Here is an 18749-nt window from a genome sequence, read left to right as displayed (position 1 = left end):
ACTGAGACCAGTCCAGCTCCATCCTCTTTGCAGCCCCCCTGCAGGGAGTTGAAGGCTGCTATTCAATCCCCCTCGGTCTTCTCTTCTGCAGACTAAATCAGCCCAGTTCCCTCAGCCTCTCCTCATAAGTCATGTCCCCCAACCCCCAAATGGGGTTGGGGGACATGACTTATGGTCAGGTCAGCAGTGAGGTCTTCTCTGTGGGTTGAAGGCCTGGTTTGAAACATAGCACTGGTGAGAACCACAGGCAAAGCTGTGTCCCTGGCTGTAGTTAAAAGTGCCCCTTTCACCACCTAAGTGTCAGATGCCTTCTTCTCCCCCTTAATGGAAGGAGATAGCTGGGTGTGGTTTTACAACCTAAGCTCCAGAGACGTGGAGAGCTTTTTAAAAAAAAAAAAAAAAATCAACCCTGGCTGTAAAGCAACCTCAGTGTATAATAGCAACATTGAGCAAATACTACAGTGGCCCCCTGAGCAGCAGAGGATAAACCAGCTGCCTCCGGGAGGGAAGAGGAGGCTCGAATACCTTTCAGTAGAAGTGTCTAGAGAAGGGGATGCAGGTTGTGGTGGCAGCTTTCTCCTCCTCCATGCAATTAATTAACACGGCGCTGGCCTCATTAGACCTTCTTCCTCTATGCCCTTGTGGTTTCTAATATTGGAAAGAAAGGATGGTATTTGTTACAAGTGCTGAGAACTTGCAGTGCATGTCCCTCAGAGGGGTGGCACCCAGAAGGTGCATCAGGCCCTTAAAATGTTTGTGGGTGCTGGACTGTGCACATATATTTATTCCTATAAAGCCCTTCTCCAAAGAGGCTCAGGGCAGCTTACAGCAAGAGAAACAGAACAATTTAAAAGGGTAACTACAACAAATAAAATAACACAGTGACATAAAAGAAAATAGACTCCCCCCAAACATCACAGCTTCTCTGCACACAAAGAGAAAGGTCTTACCGTGTTTCCACAAGATGTCCAGGGACAGCCTCTGGCAGGCTGCAAGAGGAAGGGCGTCTGAGAGTTGACAAGCAACTGCTAACCCAAGAACAATCTCCCATATGTTTTTGCCAAGCAGACTTGGAGCACAGATGGTACTTAAAGGAGAATGCTCTCAGCTGAATTTAAGCATTGCAGTAGAGCATAGGGGAGATATATAGGGCCCATTTAGGGCTTTATAGCACCTTGAATTGCACCTAGCTCAGGAGCTTCGTTTGGATGAAGGTCAGGTAGGAGGTTGTCAGTATGGCAGGGTACTTTAAGAAGCCACTGGCAGGTGTGGGCCAGGGTCAGACATTTATTCAGTGGCAAAGCTGGGCATAGACTCAAACCATTCTGGCTACTAAAAACACCCACTTGGCAAACAGCATGACAGAGATGCCACAGTTTGGCCCATAGGTGACTGGTAGGGGGTGTATGGGGATGCACGTGCCCCTGCCGATGGGGCCAGTGCCCCCCCAACCGCTGACACTGATGCTGTCAGTAAAGCTGGTGCCCCCCCTGACAGGGCTGCCTCCATCAGCGGCTTCTGCAGGCCCCCCCTGCCCCCAGATTCAGGAGACACCAGTCACTCATGGTTTGGCCTCAGACTCTAAAATAAATGTTTCTAAATGGATGTGAGAAAACAGTGGTCACTGTTGCAGATTCTAGGCCTGAAAAACAAGGGACCAATAAATCCCTGGTATGACTTTGCTTTCTTCAGCAAAGGCCCAGTAGGGAGGAATTTGGCTTAATCTATGCAGCACATGGATGCAACTCCTCCAGTCTTCTTCGTGATCAGCAAACTACTGCTCAAGCAGAGGGAATTGGTGCTGTTCTAAATGTTGGGTTTTGGGCACTGTTGCAAAAGGCCTAATAGGATCTGGACTCGGAAAGACCCCTTTATGCCATAATAATGCAATTAGTGCATTGCAAGGTATCATTTCCAAGCTCTCAAGAATTATCTTGTTTGTCGCTACATTGCCACTTGAGCATTTAGTGGAAGAAGTTTCAACACTTCCTTCCTCAACCTAAAACAGAAAAATGAAAAGGTGGCAGTATCACTTCTAGATGTCCTTAAGGATCTAAGCTACATAAAAAAACACGAGCTGGCTCCTAGGCTCCATATGGAATGGAAAATGTCATCCAGCTATAGCACAGAGGGTGTGTTTCCCATGTGGAAACATTTTTAGTGTTAGCTGAAATCCCTTGATATACTTAGGATTGCTCTGCTGATGGACACGTTAGAAATGTAGAGCCCAAGCAGCTGGAACATGTGAGTGAATGGTAGGAGATCAAGGTTGCTGCTCCTGCCTCTGCCTCTGCTTCAGAAATAGATCGGGGAAAGAGGTGGCTAAGACGTCTGGGGCTTGGAGGGGAGGGGGCAGCCCACTGAGGGCCCAAGCAGCGTGGTTATAGGTGTGCTTTGAGCTACTTGAGAAGCAGAGGGAGGCAAGTCCTTCCTCTAAAGCTGCTTAAAACGCAGCATTCATGGTTAGTCTATGGGGAAGAGCTTCAAAGCATTTTGGGAGCCCAAATCCTGCCGATTTCCCGAAGGCACATTTGAAACTCCTGCCTTGTCACTCTGAAGGAAGGTAGATGCAAGCTCCAATGACTTCAATCAGCTGTAATTACTGACCATCTGTAAAGATGTGGATTGATTTGGCAACTCATTACGTGGCAGCCCTCAGAGATCCCAGTTGCAGGATAAACCCCCCTGCCCTATTCCCCCAAGGAGAGAGAAGTAAATCTATAGCAGTTTGGAGCAGCTGGGTGATGAAGACTGGAAGTGTGGACTGAATAAAGGCAGCCTCAGAGGAGAAATGGGCTGTGAAGGGCTTTCAGAGTGAAGGTCATACTACCTTGCTAGAAGCAGGGGAGAAAGGAAAGCCCTTGGGAGGCTGCAAAGAGTGATGACCTGGTCAAAACAATGAGCTATGAAAATGAGCTCCTAGAGAGAGTGCTTTTCAGTGGTCAAAATACCTGCTGGGTACTCACCAGGCTGCTGGGCCCTGCCTGCTCCTTGGCTCTCCTTGGCATAGGCTGGATCTGGTATCATTTCCACTCCAGCTACCTTTGGCCTCTTAGGACCTGTGCAGTCTCCCAAGACACCCCAGGTGCCGAAGCAGCCACTCTCTAGTACCTTGCCCATGGGACTACTCTTGGTCTGTAGTGTCACCCTTCTCGGACACATGGTGCTTGAAGCAAGGAAAACAACAGAGATTGCAAGTGTACCCCCCGCTCAGCTTCCCCACCAGTCCCAGGGACTTGTGGGCAGAGGCGAATTAAGGTTTATTAGGGCCCTGGGCAAACACAAAATTGGAGGCCCCCTCCCCCCACTTGAGGCTTTCCGAACCCTCTGGATGAGCCCCAGCCCCTGCCCCACTCCCTGCCTCAATTTGCGTCCCCATGCCCCTTCCCTCCCCCACACCCTTTCCCCCGCATTAGACTTACCTGCAGGGAGCTGGCTGCCCAGCTGTGTTCCTGGCCATAGGCAGCTGCACACATGCACAGGGGGGGCTTGGGGGAGCTATAGCCACCCCAAAATTCACCTTAGCCCCCTATATCCACCCCTCTCAGCACCACTGCCACCACCTGCCCACCCACCCCGCTCCCGCCCACAGAGGCACAGCACTCCCAGCCCAGCCTGGCTCGGCCCCACCACTGGGAAAAGGCTGGCACCATCCCTGCATCTCCCAGCAGCCCCAAGCAGGAATACTGCCTGCCTGCAAGAGGAAACCCACCATTTCCTGAGGGATCCAAGGCATCTGGGGGCCCCTGATTGGCAGGGGTCCCTGGGCCCAGGTCCCTCTGGCCTGTTCATTAATGCGCCTATGGGATCTAGTCAGTGTCTAGGAAGGAAAGAAAGCTCCTTGTTTTTCTTCCTCCCTCCTACTCAACTTCAAACCAGGCTCTGTTGATTGATTTCCCATCAGACAATCTGCTGCTTAATTCCCAGCTTGCTTGAGAGAGTGGCTTTCCGTGGGTGGTATCCAGCCCTTTGACCGGGGTGCTTCTATTTCTATGCAGTATCACAAAGGTTTAATGACTTTCCCAATTGGTACCCCTCTGCTAGGTACGAAGATTTATCCTGGACACTTCCTGTGCATTTTAGCTCAGTGTGAAGGCTACAGGCCCCAGATGTAGGCATAGAATAATTTTACGATCAAAATGCTCCGCACAAAAGTAACTGGGGTTTGTAGACTGAAATAAATGCATGCAGACATAATGCTAATCCATCACTCTCTTGAGCCCATTCATATTTTAAAAGCCTTGCACAGGGAGAGCTCATACACTACTCCAAAGTCATCTTCCATTTACAAGGCCCAAAGGCGATACTTAATCACAGGCCTGTAACCTAGCAAGGCACTTTGTCATTACAGGATGCATGTGTGAAATGGAAACACCCAAGGACTTCTGTAATTTGCAATTCATTCAATGTTCTGTTTATGGGACAGGAAATGTCTTCTGGTGTTCAGAGGCAAAAGACTGAAACCGGCCACTTCGCATAATCAGACTGTGAAAGTTAGTGTACTGTCATCTGAAGAGCACTTATAATCATACATCCAGGTAATATTTGCTGATGAGCAGCTTGTAATCAGGAATGCAAGGGAACTGTTTGTTAGGGCTACACCTGGACCACTCGGACAAAGCCTTGGCTGCGATGATCTAGTTGCAGCTGGCCCTGCTTTGAGCAGGCGGTTGGAGTAGATGTGACCTCCTGAGGACCCTTCCAATCAGTGGCGACGTGTAAGGGTGCACAGGGGTGCACACGCACACCCTGAGAGTGCTGGTGCCTCCCCTGCAAGCGCTGACCGGGGAGTGGGAGAACCCAAAGCCACTTCCGAAAGCAGCTGCAGCCCTTAATTGGGAAAGCCATTAAACCTTTGTGATACTGCACAGAAATAGAAGTAGCCTTGGTCACATCTACTCCAACCCCCTGACTAAGGCGGCACCAGTCGCCCATGCGTCCAATCCTCATTGTCTATGATTCTATGATTGTAAGAGATCAGCATAACCCCGTAGAAGAGATGTCTTAGGTATTGGCTTAGAGTAAAGGCATTTGAGTGCAAGACCACTTGGTTGACACTAAATGATAGCACTAAGTCTTTTTTGGTCTGGTTCCATTGTGGAAAAAGCAAGGAATTCTGCCCCCAACTCAGTGTTAATTGGTGATCCACAACCATGCTCTCGATGCAGGTCCTGCCCAACCATGCATTGAATTCCAGCCAGCACCCTTGAATTCCCTGTCACACTTGTTCTCCAGAGCCATAAAAATTCAAAGAGGCTCTAGCTTCCCGGGCAGGAAGCACAGCATTGAGAAATGGACTGACTGCAATTGTCTTGGTGCAACAAAACAGCGGGCTGAGTGGGGATAATCTGCTCCCAGGCAAAGTCTCCTCCTCCCAAGGTCTAAGGGTGAAATTATACATTACATTTAGACCATGCTATGGCCACTTAACAAGCTTTAACATGCAAAACCTTGCATTTTAACTCATGCTTAATGTCCTCTGAGTGTCTCAAAGTTACACCACCGAAGGAAATTGTTAGCTTTGGGCTCTGCTACTTAGCTCATGTTAGGATAACTTCAGTCTGCGCCACAGAGATAAAACCATTTGCAGTCCTCCAGCATCCCAGGATGTACCATTCCCACCCAGAGCAGGGATAGAGCCCAGGTGTCCCGGCTCCTACCCACACACCTGCTTGCCAGGTAGTGACAAGTCAGAGCTGTGCAGGCATCAAACCGTATTAACCCTTAATGTGCGCTTGTTCCCAGCACGTTCTCATTTAACACCATTTAACATTCCAGAGATTTAATACAATCTAGGTGTGACAGGCAACTTCATGTTAAAAATGAGAGATTTCTTCTAAACCTTGAAGCACGGCAACACAAAGGAGAAGACGGTTTCTTGTTTGCCAAGGGCTGCAGGAAAACAAGTTTGCAGTGAGATTATTAAAAGCTTACATACAACACCAGGTGCTGCACAACAACTTTGCAGGTTGGCAGAACCGTTCTGCCTTCAAGTGGAAAAATAATAATAAAGGGGAATGACTGCTTTGAATCCTTTTCTGTCATTATTCAGATTAATAGGCTTTCATAAGCAGCTCTCTTAAGGAAGACAAACACTTTGCAAGCAAAGAAAAGAGGAAGAGAATAAGATCTTGCCACTTTACCCTTGATCACAACTGCCTCAAAAGCTGCTGCAGTCCTGGAGTGCAAGTACACCTTGAAAACATACGACAGCCAAGGATTCATTAGGGACCAGTCAAATCTGATTGTTAAAGCACAGGGTTTAACTGTTCGCATGACGTTTAACAAAGACTTTGAAGCATCTTCCTCAATGGGAGGGATACGGGACCTACAGCTTCCAATTGCCAGTTCTTAGGGTAGAAGCTGTGTCTTCTGGTGTGCAATGACCATGCCTGGAGCACCGGGAATGCTGCTGGAACAGCATTATTAATAACCAGCATCTATTTATAGGTTTCTCCCAGGACTTCTCAAGGAGGTTTTGTCTTTGTGGGATCCAAGCAAGTGGCCAGGTTGCAAATCCAAAGAGTTTATCTTTGTCCTTGATGGCACAATTCGTTCAGCCTGTGGCTGGTCTAAGTAATCTTACTGGCCGCTTAATATAGTGTAGCTGACCCCAAACGACCATAGCAATTGGACTTGTCAGACCCACCCAGCAGTAACACAGTCCAGAATGTGGGATTATGGCAAAGAATTCACGCATGACTCATTTTTGCATGTTAGTGATTTTTTTTTTTTTTTCCCCCAGATAATTTTCTGGATAGAAGCTCTGAGGAAATGTCTTTTATTTTCCTGAGGTACGGAGAGAAAATATGAAGGTCATTAAACCCACCAGAGTCGAAGTCTTGGCAGCTAGTAAGATTTTAATCAGACTTCCAATCCTCTAATTAAACAGGTATTTTTTGTCTCTGCTTTCACAGTAGATACCGTTTCTTTTTCTTGCTGTTGGCGGTCTCCTCTTCCTGGCTGCTTGCATGGTTTCCTGAGGTTCGCTGTCTGCTAGGAGGCTGTAAATTGAGTCTTGGTAGCTCTTCATTCGGAGAGACAGTCCTTTACCAAGTTTTACAAGTCGCACACAAGTTTTATCCACTCGGGAAACAGAAATCCCAGAAGTAACGGATTAGCGAGTCAGGTCTGTAACACAGCACCTTTATACCCTGAACGTCAAACTACAGAACATAGGGAGGAGGAGAACCCACCCACCGTTTGTACGAATATTTTTGCAGGTGCTTGCACAGGGTAGGATAGGATCACACTTAGATGCTTATGTCTACTCAGGTACCTAACAGGTATGAGACGATCTTGCCCTAATGATGAATGCAACAGGCATAACAGGGCCAGTGCGGATGTGTTCTGGTTATGCAGCCCAGTCCTCTTCCAGAAATGACTGTCTTTGTGGCAGCATACAGCGCATATCGTCTGAGCTCTTGGCTTCTTTTGAAAGTCTGTCATCAAAGGAGACAATGGAGTTGGGGGGCCAGGGAGACCATCAGAGCGTGAGTTCATAGGTATAAGGGACTGGAGCAGCCTCCCAAATACATAGGCTCATGAGGAGCCATAAAAAGGTGTTGCTGACTTGTCACTACTGCCTGGGACTGTCTTTGAGCTAGAAAATTAAGGGTTAAAAAGCATGCCCTTTGCAAGTCCCCTGAGCTATGCAACCCCATGAAAATTAAGGCCAGAAAATGTTATTATTAATGACGCAAAGTGGCCCACTGCTCTCTTAATTCAAGGTGCTTGACCTCGGTTTTGGAACATATTTGGCAGACTAATCTGCAGATTATTCATATGGATGGCTAGTTAGAGAAATCACTTCCCTTCATTTTACAAAGTTAATTTATCCTTGCCCGGAAATTAGTCTTTCAGCATCATAAAATCATTGGATTTTAGCCACGACGGAGAGTCCTTGTTGCATCCCTTCTCTTCCCACCATTATTGAGAAGCTAATGTTCTTGGCCCTTGCAGCTGAAAGCAATTCATGATGTTTGAGCCTGATAAAATTTCCAAAGCAGAGCCGATGGGATGGATCATACAGTGAAGCTGTCCTGGTAAAATCTGCCCTGATTTCATGGACATTATACTTATACAATTACCAGCTAAGGAGGAAGAGATAGTGGGGAAAATGATAGCCAAATGTCTCATTTTCTTTCTTGTTTGATTTTTTTTTTTTTTTTTAAGTCTATATCCTGGTGCTTTTCCATTTTCCATTGACATGCTGACAGCAAAGGAGTGATTTACTGCCAGTAAAGGATGTGTAATAGTACCAACGGGTGCAAAAGAGAAGAGGTGCGCTTGGACCAGTGGAGCACTTGCATTTATTTTGGAATGGCCTGTGCAGCCCCCCGATATTATCCTTCTGCAATGTGCTCCATTGAAATGATCATCCTGCTGTGCTGAAGGGTATTGTTTGATAGTTACACATTTAACCGAGCAAGGTGCTTATTGCCAACAACACCCAAAGAGAGTTGTGGCTGCAAAGTTCCAGAAAATAGGCCTATTATTCTAAATGAAGAAGTTAGCAGCTGTCGTTCTGGAGCTGGCGTTAAGGAAAAAGCCCTGTTGAATTTAAAAATAAAAAGGATGAAACTAATAGGATTCCATAGAAACTACACTCGCAAGTTCCCAGCGTGTTTCTTTTAATACACGCTACTGGATGGTTAAAAATAACCCCAAGACGGATTTATGCTGGGAATCTTTCTGTTGCTGATTGTGGGTGACCATGTGAAAAGACATTTCTAGTTTTGTTTCGTTGCCAGTATATTTACAGGTTCCCTTTTTAAGAGCCCTCAGTAAAACAAAGATTCCAAAAATGCCCATTTATTGCTGGGTACGTTTGCACCCTGGTATAAATGCACAACGGAGCCTTGTTTCTTTGGATCCTTAGGTGCCGTGTCTACCGATGGCCGCGTTCGACACGATGTGATAGAAGAGCAGCACAAAGTCTGTGTTCCTCCAGGGAGACTCTGCTTACAGTCTCTTTATTTCCCTCACTGGTTGCCTAAAGGTACAAGAAAAGGCATTTAGAGTGAAAAGCCACAGCTGCTCTTTATGTCTGGAGACATCTTATAAACATGGACTATATATTTTATTGGTTATTGCAGAACTCGGAAGAGAAAGGAGACCAATTTCCTATTGCAAACGGCCTTCGTTCAGGTTCCTGTAGGAGGGTGGGGGTGGTAGTAATTGAGAGGACAGGTAGACTCATAGAAATCACGTTCCAGCACACGTCCTGATGCAAAACCTCACGCTACAGGAGGAAGAAAACAAATGACTTATAACCTAGGAGGCTTATCAGAGACTCACAGCCACAGCATCTGGTTAATTTGCCCAGTTTTTGGGGACAGCCAGACGGTAAACCAGGAATAAGGGAGAGCTGTTGGGTGCAGGGAGACGGTCTACGTTGATGCGGTTCTCAGCTGCCGTTTAGTCCGTGCTGGTAATCAAACTAATGTTGTAACACCCACGTCATACTCACTATCATCATGGCTTCCAAAGTTATATAGTCTCCTCTGAGCTTAGGCAGAACGAAGCACGCTACCATAACACTAGTTTGCACCGAGCAGCTGTCATATGCCCGGTGGATGAAATTCATCCCTTATGGAGGCATTTCCATAGGAACAGAATATGGTGACCAACCAATATTGACCTCAGCCACCCTTTTGAGGTCTGGTATTATCCTCTGTTTTACACATCGGCGCTTGTCCAACCACACGGGAAGTCAACTTATGTATCCTAAGTCCTAAACCAACACCTTGCCTATATCGCTATCTCCCCAACCCCACTTCTAAGTAAAGAAGGCGTGAGTTAGACTTACAGGGTAAAACTTGTATGTGCTTAGATGTGCCAGGAAGGAAAATAGCCCACTGTATGCATGACTTCTGGAAATAAGGATGCCATAGTGGGTTGCTATAGGAACACCTGCATACCTCACCCACGGAATGATAAAAACAGATCATTTCCCTGGGTGAAATGGAAATAGCCCCTCTCAGATTCCCACCCCGACTGCAGAGGAGCCTGTCAGCTGCTTGCAAGTGTCCAGGCTTCAACAGCACTCAAAAATGAGAAGAAATGGGCTTTTGCTCCATAGCGTCCTGAAAGTTAAAAATCATGCTTTCTGAAGACGTAAGAAGCTATCCTTCAACATCAGTCAAACTCAAAGGACCTGCTGCTGTCCTTAGACAAGCATCCAATGAATTAATTGGATAAAGAACCATCTGGTGCCTAGGATACTGAAGTAGATGGACCAGGATTTTAATTTGGTTTGGTACAATCCATGTACTTAAGAAAAGGAAAGCAGAAAGAAGGAAAAGCTTTTCGTAGCAGAAGACTAGTGATCAGGGCTGGTCAAATACTAGGGAACTTTAAGGCAGGTTTGGTTTGCAAATCCTTTGCGAACTAGTCCAATTAACATATCTTCAATATTTTTGAATGCTTTGAGTTTTCTCAGGGATGTATTTGGTAGCCTTGTTGGTCCGAGACCAAAAGAAATGCAAAAAAAAAAATGAGAGAGAAATCCAAAAGACAGACAGATGGACTTTTGACTTTTAGAAACGTTTATTCCAGGGAGGGTGACAAACCGGGGCAGTAAAGACACTACAGTTTGGCCCGAAGGTCTGGCCCTCAAGGACAAAGCTGGGGCTCATGGCCTGCAAGGTCTGCCCACGGTCTTGTCTTTTTAACAAGTAGACGTTGCAGCAAAGTAAATAAACAAGGGGGCAGGGCCATGAGGCCAGGCACGAGCAACGAGACTTGGGCCTACAGCCCACAGGGCCTGCCCTCACACTCTCGACAAAAAACGACAAAGAAACGTATACATACATATACATACATACAGTGCTACAGGAGGATGCTCGGGGGGCTTCAGGACATCAGGGGCTGGCCCATAAGGTCAAAGCCCAAGGCCTCGGCCCACTGGACCCACCCCTGCACTCTGAGCAGGTGGCAGCGTCAGAGCACAAGGAGCAGGCGTCCCCCCTCGACCTGACACAGCACCCCCTCGATGGCCCAGCGCTCCTCAAACGTGGCCACCGTCTGTTGGAGGACCGCATGCTCAAATTCAAGCGAGAGGCCGGCCCGCACCAGCAGGCAGAAAAGCTGCAGGGCGTCGTCCATCCCGGTCCTGGCGAGCCAGTTTTGGCGGCTCTTCAGGGTGGCCATCTTGGTCTGGCCCACCAGGAAGTTGGTCAGGCTGACTGCAGCCTGCTCGGCTGCCCAGTACGGGAAAGAGCAGAAGTATGCGTGCTTCAAAAAGTCCCAGCCCAGCACCCGAAGCAGTGCCCCGAGGGTGGCAAAGAGCAGCTGCAGCCAGGGGCATTTGAGGAAGGCGTGAAAAATGTTCTCTTCCACTGCCCCCAGGCAGAAGGGGCAGGCTGCCAAGGCCACCGGGTCCAGGTGTTGAGGATGCTGTGCACCAATCTCCACTGGAGGTTGCCGGTCTTCTTGGCAGTGAGCACCTTGTACAGTGTGCACCACGCTGAGGCCCCCGGCAACACCAGGTGCCACTGCCACACAGTCAGAGCAGCCGGCCAGCACCTGGACGTGCCAGGTACGCACCACCCATGCATCGAGGCAGTGTGCCAAAGGGGCAGCCCATGATGCTGCCAGGGGGCACAGGGAGCCTCAGCAGCAGGTTGGGCTGGTCAGCCAGCTCACTGGCCACCGCCGGGATGACCTGAAGTGGCAGGAAGGCATCACCGGCGGCGGGGAGGGCCTGGTGCACCTGGACGCAGCTTTCCAGGGCAGCTGCCACCTCCATCGGGAGGATGGCCCTAACAGCCCGCAGAAGCCAGCCCACAGTGCAGATGGAGAGCAGGGCCAGCCGGGCGGCCAGGGCCTTGGCCGACAGCCAGCCTGACTGAGCAGAGTCCAGGAGAGGCCCCAGGCAGGTGGTGTGTGCCTCAATGAGGGCAGCCATGAGGCTGGTAGAGGCCCGACTCAGGTACTGCGTGCTGCAGGGCTGGGTTGTAGATCAGGGACTCCTGAAGCAGCTGAGGGAACCACTGGCACCTGGCCTGCAGACAAAGGTGGAAGGTGGCCCACCAGGCCTGCACCATGCTGTGGTAGAACAGGGGGAGAACCGCTCTGTTCATGAAGGTATGGTCCATCATAAACAGCTCCTAGTCAAAGCTGAGGCCCCCCACTCAGTGCAGGAACCAGCTGCCACCATGGGAGGTGGCCCTTGGTGCACAGGAGCCGCTGGAGGGCTTGCAGGCAGTAGGCAGCCACCCTGCCAGCCAGGTCGATCAGGCACTGGCCCCACTCAGTGATGGGCAGGTAGAGGGCGGCTCGCGGGAGCCAGTAGCGTCTGTCCCAAAAGAAGTCCACCAGGAGCTGCTGCAGCCTCTCAAGCAGTGATGGCAGGTCATCCAGCATAGTGCACCAGTGCCACAGGGTCACAGCCGCCAGGTTGTTGGCAATGAGGACCCGGCTGCGGTAGGAAAGCACCAGCGCTAGCACTGCAGGCAGGCCTCTACCCCTTCCACCAGGTCCGCCCAGTTGTGGGATGCAAAAGCTGCTGGACCCAGGAACATCCCCAGGGCTTGAGGCCTTCCTGGCACCAGGCAAGGTCCCCTGGCAAGTTGGGGGTGGGGGGAGGGTGCCAACCCATGCCCTGAGCAGGAGGGTGTCGTTCTTGCCCCAGTTGATGCGGGCCAACGAGGCGAGTTCATAGGTGCGCTGGCAGTCCACCAGGGCCTGCACATCCTCCTGACTGCCCAGCAAGACTGTCACATCATCCGCATACACTGTCAGCTGGATCAGGAGGCCGGTGGTCAGGCCCAGTGCCAATGGCAGGGCTAAGCTAGTCAGGCGGCATCTTATAACATGCAGCAGGAGTTCGATGGCTAGGGTGTACGGCATGCCCGACGGGGCAGCCCTGGCAGATGCCCCGACGCACTGGGAATGGGGCTAGAGGCGCCATGATGTAGGACCCAGAGCGCCGCGATGAAAAGGGGCCTGAAGCCGAAAGCCTGGAGGGTGCTGAGCAGGTACTGGTGGCTGACACGGTCGAAAGCGTTCTCCTGATTCAGAGAGACTAGGCCAACGTCCAGGCCAAATTGCTCCACAGCCACGAGCAGGTCACGCAGCAGGAACAGGCTGTCTTGGATGGTCCTGCTCAGCATGCAGTAGCTCTGCTCAGGCCTGATGACAGAGGCCAAGACAGCGTAGAGATGGTTTGCCAGCACCTTCAACAAGATCTTATAGTCGGTGCACAGAAGGGAGATTGTCCGCCTGTTTTTAAGGCAGCCAAGGACCCCTTCTTGGAAAGCAAGTTAACACCGCCCGGCGGCAGCTGGTCAGCAGGGTCCCATCGGTGAGGCTCTCACAGAAGACATGGAGGAGGCTGGGCCCAAGGAGGGGCCAGAAGGCCTTGTAAAACTCCACGGGCAGTCCGTCAAGGCCTGGGGCCCTGCCTGAGGCGGGCCCCCCCACAGCGGCCTCAAGCTCTGCCAGAGAGAGCTTGCGCTCTAGGACCTCGGCCTGCGAAGCGCAGAGGCACGGCAGGTCATCACTCAGCCACCGTGTGGCCCCTGGGCAGGTGGGGTCAGCTGCAAACAAGTCCCGGTAGCCCCCAGCCCCACCCTTCGACGAAGCTCCCATGCTGGAGGTGGACGTGCCATCTCCCTGCGCAGGTGCAGCAGCCGGTGTCTTGGCCAGCTGCCCCTGCGGGCACTGGGCAGCCAGATGGGAGCCACTGGTGCAATTGTGACACACGGTCTCACCCTGGGAGAGGTAGACCACATACCATCTCTCATCTACCACAAAGGTAACGGAGAGAGGCAGGGTCTGGAGGCCCTCCCTGAGGAGTGTGAACGCCTGCGCCAGGGACTAGTGAGGATGCCATAGCACTCGAGCGCTTGGTGTAGTCCTGGTTTGGCAGGTGCAGGGGATTATTGGAGGCCACCACACGCACTGCCAGGGTCTCCAGGGGTGTAGCCAGGTAGTGGACACCCAAGACCGCCAGCCCCGCCGCACACCTCCTTCACCAGGCTAGGGGAGCTCAGGTAGATGATGGGCACTGAGTTCACCCGGGCGCTGTACCGGACGTCTCGGTTTTCCACCAGGTCCGCCTGAGCACCAGTGCAGGCCTCCACCCTGATGTGGAGAGGGGCATGTACCCGCAGGCCATGGCTAAGGGGCAGGTCTGCAGAGATACCCCCATGCCACGTGCCCTGGCTTCTGGCAGCCATCCTGGGCAGGAGAGGGTTAACTGCAAGGTGGGGGAAAAAAGCCTTGAACTGAAGCTGGGGACTGGGAGGGGGCTAAAACAGCCCCAAAATCGGCCCCAGGGGGGACAAAACAGCCCTGTAGGGGCTGAAGGCAAGCCCTAAGACAGGAGGAAGTGGCGGAAACCAGGGTAAGGGGCTCTGGGGGAGGGAGGCAGCAGGAATCAAAGGGAGAGCACAGGTGGGAGCGTGGGGAGGGGCGCAGGCAAGTGAGGACACCAGAGCCCAGGGGGAAAAGCTCAGAAAGCGGGGAAAAGGGGCAGAGAGGAGGTACCCAAGCACAGGCTGGGGAAAGGCAATGTTTAGGGGGGGGCAGGAGAGAAACGGGGGGGCAGAGAGTGGGGAAGAAACCTCAGAAAGGACCTGAGCTGGAGGAACGCAGAAGGGCTTCACCTGGCCGCAGCCATCTTGAAAGAAAGAAAGACAAAAAGACATTCAAAAGAAAGGAGAAAGACATGCAGAAAAAGAGGAGAAAGACGTGCAACCCCCACCACCCACAAAAATGCCGAAAAAGAGAGTTGTTTTTGCAATTTACTAGTTGGTCTAATAAAAGGTATCATTTCTGAACCAAGAGTTCTAGATTTTTGCATTTATTTTTGAGTTTCCTCAAAAATACTTCCTTTGACCCGTCGCTATTAGCAGTAGACAACTAGTCCTCTGAGATATTTTTGACTTGCCGATTGCACGATTGCAAGCTTCTCACAGGACAAAAATGAATGACAAATAGCTGAGAGTGGGTAGCTATTTTTGGAACAAAATATGAAACATCCCATATTAACTCACTTTCCATTGAATGCTGACTGTTGCGACTATTCCAGAAGGAGAAATAAGGTGACATCACAAACGACAAGGCAAATGGAAATGATTTCTTTACAGATACATTTGCCATGTGTTGCAGCCTACTAGTTTTACTTGTGAATTTTTATGCCATTTGGGTTTGCTTCAGGCCGGTTGTTGTTACTTTGGGAATGACAAGGTGCCCTGAACTGGAGGGGAAAGGTTTCCTTCAAGGACTCCTGGCTTCAAAGGCTTCACTAGCTGGTGCAGAGCTGGTATAAGAGATTTGCACTGGCCTTGTTCTCATCCTTCAATGTAGAAGTGTGCTGTGGGTGTTGTCAGCATGCACTAGTCTTGGGAAGGCAGCTCTAATTTATACCAAGTACTTTGAAGGGCTTCAGAATAAGGGGAAGACAAATACGTTCCCGGTTTGGGTGCAGACTAATGGTGAAGTCACGCGTTACACTTAGACCATGTTAAATCTGTGAAATGTGGGACTGCGCGATTGCACTTGAAGGGTTAATATTGTTTCTTGCTTGCATCGCTCTGGTTTGCCACTAAAGGGCTGATGAGCAGGGGTGTGGCTAGGAGCTGGGATACCTGGGCTCTATCCCTGCTCTGGGTGGGGAATGCTGGCAGTGGTGCATCCTGGGATGCTGGAGGACTGCAAATTGCCAGTTATATCCCACTGAAGCAGCGAAGCTACCCTAACGCAAGCTAGGTAGCATGGCCCAGAGTTAACCCTCGCCTACAGTGGTACAACTTAAAGATGCTCGGAGGCCATTTAGCATGAGTTAACGAGCTTTAACACGGGGATGCTCGCATCTTAAATACCCATAATATGGCCTAAATCTCCTGCGTAACTTAACCCTGAGAATCATTCCCTTCACTTGTACAACAAGCACCGAGCCCCACTGTCTAATTGATCCTGTCTGCCATAATCACCAACAGCGGAGCGGCTGACAGCAGCATACAAGCTGCCGGCAATGAATGCTTGTGCAGTTAGCCCAGCGTGCGCTCAGGTAATCTGCTGATACGTCTCATGAATTAGTCACATTTGCCGTCTCAGAAGAGAAATGTGCAATTCCTAAGTGTCGTACAAGGCGGTGGAAGTTGTCGCCATGGCTCTTATTGCTCTTGAGATACAAATGCTGCTGCTGTTTTACTTTTCAAAGGGCCTGCAGCATGACGAAACGGCCCAGCAGTTACCCAGGAAAGCATCACAGAAAGACATTTCCATCTCCCTGCAGGTTACTTGGTAATGATGCTGCAAATCACCTGGAGTGGGGCCTCAAAGATTAACTGCAATAACTTCCAGACTTTGGTTCTCATTTGAACTCTTTCATTTAAGACGGAGTGTGAACTGCAGGCTGTGCACTCTTGGGAAATTCATGGTGCAGACAGGGTCTGGGAGTGCTGGTTATAAGGGGCTACATATTTTAAAGGCATTTTGAAAGCCAAGTAGCATGGGTGTTACACATCTAGATGCTTTGGAAATCTCAGTGGATACTTTTCTGCTTAGTAGCGTTTCGGGATTATTTGTGAAGCTATACAAGGCGCTATAGACTCTTCCTTGTGCATCATCTCTGCTCCTAACGAGCATGATTCAGGCTCTGGATGATGAAAATTGGATCAGCAAGTAGAGATAGGAGATATCTTTTATATATATATATTAAATCCCATGGATGCAAAACAACTCTGGAAATAGATACCAAGTCAGAATGTGCCTTACTGATGCAAGTCTTTTCAGAACACTTGTAGTAAGCTTTTAATCTGGTCCAAAACCAATATGCATGTCCTGTGTTAAGATAATATGTGCTTGAGCAAATAGCTATCAGAGTTCAACTGTTACACTCATTTATTCTCATGCTCAAGGTAATAAGCAGAACAATTTAGTGACCATGTGGAGGGAGGATGTTTTTAAACTGTCTTTTAAAACTAAAAATATGTGAATTCACCTTCAAAGAAGCCTGTTTCACTTAACCTCTTCTCTTCTATGCTTTGATGCAACTTGCCAATGAAATGAGGTGGTGCCTGTAGACTCATGGGTGAATTATACATGCTACATGGTTTCACTAAGGTAGATGGTATTAATGAGTCCTTTGTTCATGAACTACTCCTCTGAAAGCAGTGGGAACCTTCTGAAAAGGTAAACTTTGACAACCAAATAGCTAAGTTCATGTTAAAAAGGGGCATTCAGTTATCCATAAGATGTTTAGCCTCTCTTGAATAATAAACTAAGTTGGGTTTGGAGAGTTTAAACTCATTTAATTCTATACCAGATGATACAGGCAGATGTCTTGGGTTTACTCCCTTGCCAGCATGCAGCAAAAAACCTGCCCTGTGCAGACTAGACACTTTTTCTCTGCACTCAAGCAGCTTGAAACTCAAATCTGTTGAATCTATTCCTACCACAAGCATGTTCCTCTCTTGTAAAAACACCCAAACGCATTCACAGCAAGGCAGTTTGAAAAGGAAAGAAAGCTAGAAATAATGCTTTCTTTGCCTCATTCGTCTTGTGGCAACAAAGCATGAAAGCGCCACACCGTGTAAAATCTATGCAAACATAAGAAACACACAGACTAGATTCAAGGTGGCATGAAATCTGCCTTTGCACTCGCATTTTCAAACTCAAGGCAATCTAAAGTTTTTGTCTAGAAAACTACGTCTAGACATGATGAATTTCCAAGCGTACAAACCAGGCAAATGGGGTTATATTTTGATGCCTTTTAATTCAGATAAAAGAAGTAAACAATGAAGTCAATGTCTTTAGCATATTATTACAAAAATCACAAATTTTTGGTTAGGATTTTCTTCCAGCCTTCCATATTTTTGCTACTGGTAACCTGCTAATTTAAGAACACCAGGGTACCGTGTGCGGTGGGCCATGCATTTCTGCCTGTCAATAAAAATGCTGTTTGCCTTCACCGCTATCTCCTTTTCTAAGTTCATCCGTGTGTCTTCCAGGTTTCTCAGGGACTGCTCAGACTCCTGTAGTTTCTTCTTCAGAGAGTCAATGGACTCTGTTAGTTCTTCAACTTCACTGATCAGCCTGAATTGAATTAGATAAGTAATAAAAATTAGAAGCCGGCAGTATGTGACTCTCAAAGGCATGTGAACTGTTATGACTCTACAGTTTGTAGTCTTTATTCTCATGACACTCAACAGCCCAGTAATTAGTTGTTAGACCTGCAATTACCAGGGCCTGGTGGGTAATGGAGACGTTGAGCGATTGGGTTATAAAATGAAGCTGCTCTCAGAGCGGTGAGTGAGATCTCTTCCAGGAAGCCTAAAGCTAAGAGTGCATTCAGATGACTGCAATTATAAAGGTCTCCCAAAAATTGGATGGTAAAAAATATGTCTAAGGAGCATTTAGAGAGCTTTTTGCCATTAGTCATAATCAACTTATCCGTTGACGTAAGAATTGTTGCATTGTGCAAGCCCCCTTGTCAAGAAAGGGTGGCATACGAACTGTTCCATGATGCACTCATTTTTCATTGACTGCATATTTATTTCAACTCATTTTTTTTTATTTCTGTTGGTGTAAGGTTGGAGGAACTGACGAAGCCAACAGAGTAACTCCAGATTTCTGCTGATGTAACTGAAATCAGGTTGCAGTCTCCCATCTGATTTCAGATCGAACTGCAATCTGTCCTTCTGAGAGAAGACTTTCCAAGTGAGACCCGGTGCTCTACTGAGTTTCCGGGAGGACTTTGAACATTGCATTGCATCTCTCTCCAAACTTCTGTT

At 48.9% G+C, this 18749-nt stretch overlaps 1 protein-coding gene and 1 long non-coding RNA gene across 2 annotated transcripts in view; one reads left to right on the top strand and one right to left on the bottom strand.

Moving 5' to 3' along the window:
* The window catches only part of LOC109294376, a 17885-nt gene extending 6429 nt beyond the window's left edge, over positions 1-11456 (top strand). Inside the window, exons 2-3 of the long non-coding RNA XR_002096514.1 lie at positions 11092-11100; positions 11444-11456. This is a non-coding gene — a long non-coding RNA (uncharacterized LOC109294376). The remainder of the gene's footprint in view (positions 1-11091; positions 11101-11443) is intronic.
* Positions 11457-17711: 6255 nt separating this feature from the next.
* Positions 17712-18749, bottom strand: part of TEKT4 (tektin 4) — a 29622-nt gene continuing 28584 nt past the window's right edge. Inside the window, exon 6 of the mRNA XM_019512702.1 lies at positions 17712-18051. Coding sequence (XP_019368247.1) covers positions 17835-18051 — 217 coding nt within the window. The 3' untranslated portion in view covers positions 17712-17834. The remainder of the gene's footprint in view (positions 18052-18749) is intronic.

The sequence above is a fragment of the Gavialis gangeticus genome, unplaced genomic scaffold (assembly GCF_001723915.1).
Source record: "Gavialis gangeticus isolate Ggan-Ray unplaced genomic scaffold, GavGan_comp1, whole genome shotgun sequence".
Lineage (NCBI taxonomy): Eukaryota > Metazoa > Chordata > Crocodylia > Gavialidae > Gavialis > Gavialis gangeticus.
The sequence above is the reverse complement of the archived record's forward strand: the minus strand, read 5'-3'. Positions and strand labels throughout refer to the sequence as shown.